This window comes from Pseudopodoces humilis, chromosome 13 (genome assembly GCF_049639895.1).
Source record: "Pseudopodoces humilis isolate 2021_Gansu_Grassland_sample_001 chromosome 13, ASM4963989v1, whole genome shotgun sequence".
Classification (NCBI taxonomy): Eukaryota; Metazoa; Chordata; class Aves; order Passeriformes; family Paridae; genus Pseudopodoces; species Pseudopodoces humilis.
In genome coordinates, this window is record NC_142212.1 from 6,546,891 (window position 1) to 6,559,945 (window position 13,055).

General features: G+C 40.9%; 1 protein-coding gene across 9 annotated transcripts in view; it reads right to left on the reverse strand.

Annotated features, from left to right (window-relative positions):
- POC1A (POC1 centriolar protein A) overlaps nucleotides 1-13,055 on the reverse strand; it is a 53,290-nt gene that overhangs the window by 17,675 nt on the left and 22,560 nt on the right. For all 9 annotated transcript variants that reach the window (XM_014251544.2, XM_014251543.2, XM_088061775.1 and 6 more), the window contains 2 exons: nucleotides 8,812-8,880; nucleotides 7,431-7,526 (listed from right to left, as the gene is read on the reverse strand). In XM_014251544.2, the coding sequence (XP_014107019.2) occupies nucleotides 7,431-7,526; nucleotides 8,812-8,880 (165 nt within the window). The remainder of the gene's footprint in view (nucleotides 1-7,430; nucleotides 7,527-8,811; nucleotides 8,881-13,055) is intronic.

Sequence of the window (13,055 nt, forward strand, 5' to 3'; positions counted from 1 at the left end):
GTAATGCCAGACATTGAAAGCCTAGTGACAGATAAAATGTAATGACTACCAGTTGTTAAAAAAAATAAAGCAAGTTTGTATTCCTTGAGAAGGAAAAGCTAAGGGTAGACTTCAACATTTTAGATTTCTATTTCCTGCTTTGCTTAGGCGTTTTATCTCCCTCAACCAATTTTCCCCTCCTATCAGTCCTAGAGTTTCCTAACAAAATTTTTTCCTAAGGAAATAGGAAGAGATCTTCCGTAATTCGGTATGGAATAATTAAGCTTTGTTGCATAGGTGATGCTCAACTGTCCAACACTGCTCCTGGAGAACAAAAAAAAATTCAAAGGAAAAATTTTGTGTGGGAACAAGCCACAATAGGAACAAAAATGTAGAATGAAAACCTCTTGTAAGAAATGTCACCAAGAATCGAACTACTTCTTTCTGGTCCTGATTTTTGGAGAAAAAAATCCCAAGAAAAGGCAGACAAACATTGAAAAAAATGTTTATTCTGAGCCTGGGTTGTCCGGCTACAGGTTCTTTTACACCAAAAACAACAGTCTCCAAGGCAAGACTCACAGTGGTCTCCTGAAGTGGGAGAACTCCTGAATGAGCTTCCAGCTCATTCCCTTCATCAGAATAATATGCCTTTTTCCACTGAATTAGGTATATACACACTGTGTAACATACAAATCATGAGCATACCTATTTTGTTACTTATATACATGTATAAAAACTCATGCCGTGTATATGTAAATGCAGACACAGGCACACTGCAACACACACACTTCTTACTCTTGCTAGAAGTTTGAATTTTAGCAGAAAAGTCTGAGATCTTAGAAACTTTTAAAGCTTAAGCTAACTTCATCCATCTGCAAGCTGGCACAGAACTGCAGCTTGAAAAAAAAAACTTAAAAATCTTGCCTCCATCTCATTTCTTTGAATTATGACTCAAGCATTAAAACAAGCCACATACAGCAGCAACCTAAGTGGGAGAATTTACATTAATTAGCCTGAGATGCTGAACTTAAAAGGCAATTTTTATTCTGACCAATAATGACTTGTCAGGACTTGCCTTATTGTTCCAGAGTCTAAGAACAAATCTATTCACTGTAAGATGACAGAAATTAAAAGCTGATCCTCTTATTTCTGGAAGAAATCTTGTCAAACCAGAGCACAAGAGAAAACAGGTGTAGCAGCACAGCTGCTCCATCCACTACCAGGCAAAGCTGTTGCAGGTTGCTGCAGTCATTCAGGCCCCTTGGAAAGCCAAGCTGAGGGTGCTGCCTTTTCCTCTTTCCCATGTTCTTCACCAAGATACTCATCCTGTCACTCAATGCCCTCTCCAGCTCTTCCTGTAGTCCCTTAGGTACCAGAAGGGGCTCTAAGGTCTCCCTGGAGTCTTCTCCAGGCTAAACAATCCCACCTCTTTCAGCCTGTCTCCACGGCAGAGGTGCTCCAGCCCTTTGATGATCCTCATGGTCTCCTCTGGGCCCATGCCAACAGGTACACATTTTTCTCACACTGGAGCCCCAGAGGTGAAGGCAGCACTGCAGGTGGGGTCTCACCTGAGCCCAGCAGAGGGGCAGGATTGGCTCCCTCAGCCTGCTGCCCATGGGGCTTTGGCTGCAGCCCAAGACACGTTTGGCTTTCTGGGCTACAAGTGCACATCGCTGGGTCAAGTCAAGCTTCTTGTCAACCAACATCCTCTTTCTCTTCACGGCTGTTCTCAATCTCTTTTTCTCTGTTCCTGTTTAAGACCTGTTCCCTCACAAAACAATTACAAGGTCACATCTCTGAACAGGCTTACATAAGTGGATTTCCTTTAATAAAAGGAGAGGCAGCTATGGGTAACCACCTGCAACCACCCTGCATGGGAAGGATGTAGGGAAGAGCTCCTGTGATCAATCACAGCAAATCCCTACAAAGCTTCTGCTTGGACAGCCAAGTAGGACAGAGAACAGTGGAAACATCTTGAGTACTCATCACACTGTTGTTCTTTTAATTAAACAATCTACCTACCTATTCCAGGAGGAAGACAATTGTGCACCAGATTAAAGCTACCTGGAGTGGGAATCCTCAGAAAAGTAAGGCGATCGTAGATCAAGAAAAATAAAAATTAAGCAGACCACATCTTTGCCGTAGACTGAAGGTTGGATCCCTGCTCCCAAACATAGGATCCCCTCCTTCCAATGCTTAAAATTAAATAAGCAAAGGGGGTGGGGAAGGTGCAAATAAAAACCCCCATTCACATCCCATCACAAAGAGCTGCAGCTCTATGCAATGAAACCAATTCCCAGGAAGGAATTTCACAGCAAGTTAAAAAAAAAAGGTACAACAGGATTCAAAAGTATTAACAAATGCCAAAATTAGATACAGTTACCAATTTAGAAGCCAAAAGGTCAAAAAAAGAGGCACATCTGGCCTATGAGTAATTCAGAAGGAATCTGTTTACACAAGGACAAGCTGACAGGATGAACTGCTGCAGTCAGCATGAGACCATGGTCTGAGCACTGGAGGCACCCGAGGTCACCAAACACCCAACCAGCAAAGGAGAGAGGTGGAGTCAGCTCTGGACATTCAGTTATGGACTTCAGATATCTTTATGATCAGATCACGTTTTCTGGAATTTGCCTCCAATCCTATCCAACAGGACTATTTTGAATAATTTACCAGTGAAGAAATAAGCACAATCCAAGGCCTGGAGAAAGCTCAAAACCCAGCAGTATCAAAAAGAGTCTAAATATCTGTCTTAGCTGAAAGAGGCATTTGAAGAGTCCCAGGCTACTTGTTTCAAAGTCCTTCCTGCTGAAGTGATGCTCTTACCAAGCTTTCCTTTGTGAAGGTCAGCTATGCCTAGAGACGTGGTATCTCCACAACTGAGTGCCATTTAACTTCATAAGAACTAAGGATATTTAAGGCATTTGTGCTCCTGAATTTCAGAAGAGCAGAAAGACTTTTTGGCAAGAGAATGTCAGAGGATAGTTCTCACTTCTGCCCATATCTCCCAAATTGCCCTACCAAGGGATTACCTCTTTCTGAGTATGTCTGAGGCAGCTCAGCATGAGTAAGTTTTAAGGTATCTTTCGTTAGAAAGTTACATACAGAGGCTGAGGCTAAAATCTCCTCATAAGCCTCCTCCTTTGCAAAGTAACATTTTGCAGTTACAACATGCCTCCAGAAGGTTTATGTCTAAACCTTAGCAAAAAATCTCTATATGAATGTATATTTCCTATTTTCCATAATATTTCATAGAAAAACTGTCCACACACATAGCTTACACTACAATGCTTTTATTCACCGTTTTCAGTGTTCAGATAAACAAGCTTAGATAAACACCCAAGCACTTTCTAACTGTCCCTGTGACATCAACCATTCAGCAGCTGCTATGACACTTGACCATACACAGCCTTCCTGGAATTAATAACAACAGCAGCAAATCTGTCCCATAATGAAACAAGTGTTATTGCACACTCATGTCAGCTGCAACCAGACATGCAAAGCTTTCCTTGTACTTTAAAAAAAAAAAAAGCCCACCACCAAATCCCCAAAATAAAACACATTATCTGCCCTCTCTGGAAAAAAATAAATCATATGTTGAATGTTTTCATAACTTATCAGAACAGTGAACACGTCCTCTGACTTGATCTGACACAACTCTTCACCCAGACAGACCCAAATGCTTACAGTTACTGACCCCAGATAAGCATAAGAACCTATATTTCTGAAATCACCTGAGAAATCCATTCTTCTCATTCTGACTTTCCCTTAGGTCCTCACTACTCAATATTGCAGAATAAAGCATGAATTTACCCTTTAGCTTCTAGATCAAAGCAAGCACACTCACAGGATCAAGGCACAGGACTGCAAGATTTCCTGTCTTCCCACCAGCTTCCCACTGCACACACCAGGAGTGCTTGCCCTGAACTTTGGGTTTCAAGGTGATTGATTATGCAACACTTTAAAGCAACAATTGTTAGCTTATAATTTAAGAGTGAGCATTTATTGCAGAGGTACTACTTCTGATCTAACATTTACAGTCTCACAGCTACACTAACATACCTAGAATTCACTTCTGACAGCTTTAGTGGTTTACCATGCCTTCACACCAACCACGACTGCAATTCTGCCCATGGTGTCCTTCTCTTACATTTACATGAACCCTTGCACGCATCAGTTCTACTTTCAAAGCAAGCTGCATCTCCTAAGCCTCCTATATTTACAGAAAACACCAGAAGATGGGCAGAGCAACCTTAAAGTTTACGTCCATTGTTACAAACACATCCAATACCCTCATTCATAATGAACTTAAACCAACTGCCTGAGAAACCAGAATATTCTAAAGGCTCCAGTCTCCCTCTTCCTAGGGAAGTGAAAATTGGTTCGGAGTAAGTTTGTTTTCAAGCTCACCAACCTTGACAATATTTCATGACTCTTATCCCACAGTTTATTTAGGATTGTTTTTTCTTCCTATTCAACTTGATGACAAACTAGTTTTGATGTCTGTATTCAGTTATTCTTTCTTGCATGTTAGTCAGCCTCTCCCCATGAGAAACCAGATACTGCACTGAGTGGTTTTACAGTCACTGTTTTCATTAAGATCTGTGCTTTCACATTGCTTAACAAAAAAAAAAAAAAAAAATTATACAGCTACACAGCATTATAAGCTCTCCTTGGAAAAATATTCTTAGTGACTTAAGGGTGAAAAGATTCATGATTCATGATGTGTCAAGAATAGTGTTCATGTATTTTAGGGGTACCAAAACTAAATAATAACCCATATGGCTTACATTTTAAATGTAATTACATCCTGAAATGTCTGCAAAATCTCAGGACTATTCAATAGGCAGAATCCTGGCACACTAACACAGCAGCAGAGAAAGAAGGAGTAGGTTCACTTTCCATTGAAGGAAAAGGTAACCTTGGCATGAAATCAAGATCTGCAGGTGGCAGCTTCAAGTCTGAATTTGACAGAAAATAACTATCTCACCTACCCAAAAAACACCAAAATAAGGAATTCACTATTAAAAAAGCAAGTGTTTGGCTCAACACAAGAAAGAAATTAAAATACAGTGAAATTTAAGTCTTGCAGTGAGTTGTAGGAGTGATGGTAACCTTAAAGAGCCCAGTATGATATATTTCTAAAAGATACAAGACATGACATTCACTTAAAAGAGGAGACTGACATGAGTGTGTAAGTTACTATGGAGCCAAGATCTTCATGCTCAGGTTATACTTAAAATAGCAAATGAAGCCATTTTCAGAGATATCAGTTTCTTTTTAACAGCAAAGAACATTTCAGATCAATTCTAAATTTAATCTTAACCTAGAGTATTCAAAACAAGCTCTCAGAGGACATTTATTCTTCCCCTCCTAACTTTAGCAATTTTAACTGCCTTAATCCAAGGAGATAGTACTAGCTATATTTTGCAGTTCCCATGCTGCATGCCCGAGCCAAAGCTTGCATTTGAGTGGCAGTTCAAGAAAACTCCTTTGAAGTAATTTAGGACCCCAAACCAAAGTATGTTTCTGCTGCATGATTGAGCATGAATTCACTTCTCCCTCTGCAAATACACAGCACCTGGTCCAAACACATTACACCCCAGAATATCAAGTGCCCCGTTTCCTACAGGCTCAGAGCATCACTAGAGCAAACCCTTGTCAGCCACCAGCACATGAACCAACACAACAGTTAGTGGCACACAAACAGCTGGTCCCAGCAGCATCTATTGGATGTTTGGCCACGTAAACCCTGTTCCACAGGGGAACACTTGTGTTAGAGGGACAGATGTTCAGGGTGGTTAGTCATTGTTCAAGGGATTTGTTCAGCAGCTCTCTTCAATGGACATCTTAAGAGGTTTTATAATGAAAATCTAAGTTTTAGAAGAGCTCAAGCATTTCTTCCTTTCTTTAAATTACTACTGGATAATATGTTCTAGCAATACGAGCAGCACGGGAGAGAGTAAATTTACCATCATTTCCCATTAGCAGATACCTTGTCTGTATTTTTCAAGCCATTCACTGGCATGTTACAAACCAAAAGTGTTATTTTTCTCCCAGAAAGGATGTATCTGTGCTGTATTTCAGCCCAGTATTACACTATGCCATATTTTAAATTAAAGCAGATAGAGTTCAAAGCTAGACCAGTTCAATAGGCTAATAAACAAAGAGGTCATTGGACTGATAGTTTCATAGCCTGCATAACTTTAGAGTTAGAACACAGGAGGGGAGGAAAAGGAAGAAGTCAGATTTAGCCAAAACTAGCCAAGGATCAATAAACACTTTCACCTCCTTCCTTCTGTGACTGCTTCCTCCCATGCTCTCCCACTAACCCCACACTAACCAACCTCAGGCTTTGTTTGCTTTCTTTACACAGCACTCACATAGTAGGGCATCAGGCATAGAGCTACAAACTCAAATCCTGTCGATCCCAAAATACCATGGCTATTCCAATATCTCCACCAATGGACTGAAGGCATATTAAATAAAAACACCACTGTGTTTGAGAGATAACTTTAGTACCCCAGTAAAGATCTAAACTGATATGGTCAAAGACACTGCCAAAGAGCAACAGACATAGGCTAGAAGTTTGCCCTTCAGCTGGGGCAATGCCACTTATTCAGACCCCTGGTTCACAGAAAGCCTTTCAGCTTACAGCTCATGCTGAATGAGAATAACCAAAATCCAGCCATGGCAGTAACATACAGCAGAATCCTCTAAGTATCCCCAAATGTATCAAAAATATCCGAAGATTGACAAGACAAAATAAAGATGTTTAAATGAATCATCACCACGTGCAAAAATTACAGCTTGTACGGGCAGCAGCTTTAAAGGGTCACTTTTGTAACAGCCAACATCACTGAATTACTCAGTTGCTGGATTTATCCTCAGGTACAGTCAGAACTCAGAGGTCTCAACACATGATTCAGGGAACAGATATGAACTAATGTCTCCAGGTATTTAGGAAAGAAGCTCCAGTACAATATGTCACCCATTTGTCATGTGTGACACCTACGCACAGCAATTTTTTTTGTCTTTGCTGACTGTCAGTGAAAAGATATCGTGAATTCTATTTTCAGGACTGACAGCAGCCTGAAGGACTCATATCAGCTAGCAAAGCCAACTTCAGTTGTTGCTTACATCTGCTTTTTTTTGTGAACTATCATTCATGTCATTATGAACCACACATTCCTGAACAGGGGCTGTTACTAAAAAACACATCTATACATGCACTAAGTTTATCTTCCTTTTAAGATTATATATAATTGCCCTATGAAGTACAGTTAAACAAAAACAAACAATACAAGTTTAGATAAAAACCAGGTGTCTTGCAGCTCAAATAAACAACACAGAAAGATGATTCTACAGTTCAACCACCTGAGTCACACACTCTAAGGCTGCACAAAGTGTACTGAAGAGGAACTCTCCACAATTACTGGTTGCTGACCTACCCCAGTACCATGGGTCCCATCCACACTGCTGCCATATTTCTGGGGTTTCACTACATCACCATAATCAGCATCAAAGTTAGTCTTCCACACCATCACCTGCAGAAGAAAGTTAACTCCATTAAAATTTCCCATCTAGGTTTACTTATACATCATATTTTTTCAAGCCTTCAGAGAAAAATCAGCAAATACACAAGAAGTTCCCCTAGAAGAGCTTTGCCATTAATTAAATTAAGGATGTTGATTGTAAATATGCTGGTAAATACAGACAGTTTAACTGAGTTGTCAATGGGTAAGTGACCTCTTTCAACATTCTTTTCATCAAGAACATCATTAAACTGGAATGACCAAGAGAACTTCAAAGCAACATGAAGAATACACCATTAAAGCCACAAAAATTTTAAAATACCACACTCATCACTATGACATTTACCAGCCACACCCCAACCAACCAGTCACTCTTTTATCACAAGACTCATTCAGAGGGAAAGGAGAGTTAGTACTAAGACCAGCATTAGAGTTCTTAAGTTAGTTTGTCAGCTGGACACCAAACTTAAATCCCACTTATAGGCTCTGCTTTCCATAACACAGTATTGATTTCAGAAAAGAGGCCTCTAACACATAAACCACTTCAACATATCAAGAGGAAATCCATGGAGTAAACCCTTCAGAAGTGACTCTACAAGTCTAAAAATGTTAGAGCAATTAATCAACAATTTCAGAGGTCTGAAAGACACCCAAGAATCCAGACAGCTCATCTGGTTCTTCTTCTGCTCATCAGAAGGAGCATTTATTCTTCATTTACAAATTTGAATCACTGTTTTGCATGAAATCAAAGCATTTTTCTTTCACTGTTGCACGGTTAACCAATGGAATGCCCATTCCATTTTGCAACAGGGAAAAAAAGTGATGTTCTAAGTAAATAGAATTTGTCTCTTAACAGCTAGCAAAGGTGCTGTTAAAAGTGGGCATTGCCATCTGGCCCAGCCTGTGGATTAAGAGCAGTACAACACAGCTCTTTGAAGACTGATGATCCTTACTCAGACCACTACTTTGCGTTGAAGTCTGTGTGTATTCAGCAGGATAACTCACACTGTGCTAAAACCAGGACATATTTGCAGCACAGGCTCATGCAACGGGCCTGTTTGCAGCTGGAATATTGAGTAAGGGTTTCTTGGAAGGCTACATGTCTTACATTACCACCAAAAAGATTGGTTTTGACCTCCATAGATGTTGTTAATAGAGCAGCAAGTCATGTCAGCATGATCCAGACATACTGGATAAAGGGTACACTTTTGCTTTCCCCACTGACAACACAGAACAAAAAGCAGCAGCTTTTAAAGAAATGTGAAGCTGGATTGCAACTCAGGAATGAATTAGGTACCTGTTCATCAGAACCTCCAGAAGCAAATAAGTCTCCATCTCTTGAAAATGCTACACATGTAGCTGGTCCCTGCAAAGACATTTAAAAGACAGGTTTAAAAAAAGAAGAAAATGAGGTGTTACAACATTCCATTCATTACAGCTTTACAAGGTATTTATCATTTGACATCAGCAATCTAAAGGCAAAATTTGAAAAGCTCTAACCTGTCAGGTAAATGGGCCATAATTAAGATGCTAAGCTTGCTGGCAATTACCTTTCCCACACTTTTGACCCCAGTTTAAGACACCCAGTTTTCAATAACCCTGGCAGAGACAGGAACAAACCAATCTTTACAGCACCAGGCTTTTTCTTGTTCCCCTCAAACATTCCCCCTCCACTTTAGAATTAGAAATTTCTAGAACTCCTGTTCACTTATTAAAAGTGTTGAAACTCTAAGGTTTTTGCATAGTAGGCTGGCTTAAACTGCTTTTCTCTTAGTAATCACATAGGAGGGATGCCAGAGTTAATACATCCAGGGTCATGTCTACACAGCACCTGCCTTGTGAAGAAGCCTCACTCTTGAAACAGTCAGTTCTGAGAAACTTCAAATACTTGAGTGCTACAGCACACCTTTCACACCACACACCTATTTCAATGTGTTTTCCACCTTCCAGCAAGCGCACAGGAGGACGCACTTGGGAAGGCTGAGGCAGGAGCTCTGAGCTGCAGTTAAAACAGAGCTCAGGAATTGCTACGTGTGTTCAAGCCCAGGCACAACAGACAAACTGTTCTGCTCAGAGTAAACAGCTGAGAACCCAGACCGTGGAGTTCTGTGTCAGCTGCTGAACACATTCCTCTGCAGACTGTTCACCAGCATGGGCAGAGGTCAGAATGAGAACTTTCAGAATCTGCCTATGGAGCTGACAGGCTGGGGAGGGTTGGGAGGAAACACCAAAAACACAACAAGAAAAGCCACAACAACCACCAGAAAACTCCACCATGTGATCATACACTTCCTGACAGAAGCAATTACCCTCCTTCAAATAAGATCATGTATTTCAGAGGGCAATTAAGAAGCTTCTCCTCACCCTGTATCAAGTTAGAAGGAGACACAATTCTGAGTCCACATCTTTCCAATGGACATTGCATGGAAACCTCACACTCTTTCTTTGCCTTCTTTGTAAAAGCGAATTCAACATAATAAATCCTGAAGATAGATAAATACCCAAAGATTGCATGTGATAAGCACCCAGCTCTCACTGTAACCTGTCCCCCCACTGTACTGTGGGCTTCCAAACATGCTGGCACAGGCTTATGGCAGCAAAACCAGAACCTTGCTGGGCTCAATCCCATTGTGAAGAGTTTTAGCTTCCTTAAAACACATTAAGGTGTTTCCATATCATTTAACATGCAGTGATTTCAAAATGTTTTGAGACCTTCCCACAGCAACACCTCACTAGAGAGGACTTGCCAGGAACGATCCAGTAGCAGCAATTCCAAACCGCAGGCGCAGTTATTGGTGTGACTAAGCTCACTCACCTGACACAGCAATAACTAGGGTAGATATTTCAGACCAAAGACACTGCCATCAATCAGCTGAAACAAACTGTGCCTCTGCCTTTATTCCCACCCACCTAGCCCGGTGTTCAGCTCTCTAATCACATGTCAGGAATGGAGGCTCTAAAAAAAATACAAAGACAAGCAGTAAGAAAGAGCAGAAACAACCCCACAGCCAGAAAACTGCAGTGGTGAATATTGCTCCAAGATAATTGAGGTGAGCTTACAGAAGCTGCTCTTGGACTAATAAGCCAGTCAGAGTTAGGAGGGCAGAAAAAAATTTAAGATGAAGTGTTCAGGAACAAGCACAAGCAAGGAACACTGGAATGGAGCAATGTTTCCTAAAAATATTTTTATCAGTCTAAATATTTCAGTGTATTTAGACAAAATCTAGTGAAACACTAATCACATAAAAACAGGCAATGACTCCAAAGTCATGGCATTCTGAAGGGAAAAAAAGTTCAACAGAACATATTCTTCCCAAAATAGAAAATTATATCAAAGACTGAATGTGCCTTTATAAATTGAAAGAAAGGGAACAAACAAGTCTATAGACACAACACCCTCTACAGATTTGCTGACATAAATTAAGTGAAAAGTATTCCTGCTACATGCACTTCCAGAACTCTTCCAAGATACAAGTTTGCTATAGCAACATACAAATAAGAGTTTGCCAAATACGCTTGCAAGTTAATATTAACACACCAAACAAAAATAAAAAGCTACACTTGCCAGTTATTAGACACAGTCTAACTTCCATTCATCCCAGGTGATGAAGACCTGGGTAACAGACATGAGATTGGAGAATGAAGAATTTAAACCTTCTTTTTCCCGCCCCCCCCCCTTTTAACTTACTGCTTGCATTAAGAGTAGCAAAAAGTAGCAGTTGCATATTCTTCTACAGAAGCTGTAGAGAGAATTTAAACTTATTTCCCATATAACTAGAACTTGTAGGATGCAACAACCTTCTTCTACAGGATCACTCAGCTCCTCTTTCTGTAGCAGGATCAAATGGTCCTCTATTAGTATTTCCTGGAGATTCAGAATTTCCAGTCTGCACCCCCATTGCAAGGTGCTCCACACAAGCTGTTAGCACCAATCCCCAAACTCCTGCAGCTTCTTGCCTCAGACTAGACAGCAAGCTGCAGGAAGAAGGGGTTGGGCAATGACATACACCATGTCAGTGGTAAGAAACGTTTCTATTTAATCCTCAGCAGGTCAATGTCAAAGACTGTCAAGCTTTTGCGCACGTCCAGTAGAGTTTGAAATTCTAACAGCAGCTTTGGTGATACTGGGAGAGCTGCAGAAATTTTGAAGAAAAGTACAGAGGAAAGCAACAAGTCATCCACTGAAATTGCAGAGTGAGAAGAACATGGCCACCAAGCGATATTCAACTCATCTCCTCTGGTGAAAGAGTACCAGGCAAGGTAAGAGGCAAGTCCCAGAGAGCCTTGGAAAGGACAAACAGCTCAAACACCTGCTGGAGCAAAGCAACCACAAAGAAAAAGGAAGCCATAGAGAAGGAACGATAACAACATCAAATCTCATTGTTAGCTGCAGCATTGCCATCAAACAATTCAGGCAAGGTCAGATATGCATGGCATGGCAGCTGAAACACCAGGTGACAGCCCATTTCTAGCTGCATTCATAGGTGAGAAAGGTGAGGTCAAGCCTGTGACATAATTTATGTGCAGAGACAGAGATTACACTTTCTCCCTATTTTCCCACTTCCTACAAAGGAGGTTAGTGACCGCAAGGCCTATATTGCCCTAGCACTTCACAGGTTGATCAGCTTACATAAAACATTACGTTTGGCCTTCAAAGTAGATGGTCAGGCTATTCTGAATGACTTGGATGCATTAATCACCAAGAGAGACAGGATCTGAAGCCAGGACACAGATTACAACACCAAGTGATTGGCAGGATGCTAATAGCAGCAGTAACTGACACACAGGTGACATAAGACAACAGGAATAGCATCCTTGAACACAAAGCTTTCAAGGGTAGAGATAAAAATAGATGTCTCTGAAATAAATACTTAAGAGAATGGACAAGCATTTAGTCTGGAGAAATATCACTGGAGCCCAGACTCACACCTGCACACAAGCAGCAGATGAATGTGTACCATCCATAAATAATAAGTGGACAATCACAGAGAAATCCCTCTTGAACACCCTTTTGTTCTCCCAGAGCTGCTGGGCACAGAAGGCACATGACTTCAACAACAACAGGGCCAACACCAACAGGCAAGTCAAGAGAGGCCAGACTTTCAGACTTCAGCTAGGAACAGAGCTAACATTTTGGCTTCAGCGTAACAGAAGAAACAAGAGCCAGATTGGAGAGGGTCCAGGAATAAACCAGAGAAGAGTATTTAATGATGCACTGTCTGCACTATGAAAAGAGAGGCAGTGTGGAAGGAAGCTGGAGAGACAAGTGGGGTCAAGGATGCCAGTAGATTTTTACTTTTGTTTCAGTCCTGTGAGAAGCAAATGCATAGTAGAGAAAAGCCAGGTAAGAGAGCAAGGAAAGTGCTAAGAGCTGGAATAAGACATATCTAGAGGATGCAAATAGTTTAATTAAAGGAGAGCTTCCTCTTCCACTGCCACAAAAGGAGATGTAGAAGTGAGAGCCAGTACATTCAGCCAAACTCTCCAGGAACAGACTAACTAGTGCAAAGAGAAACAGGAGACATGAGAGGAGACAAGGCC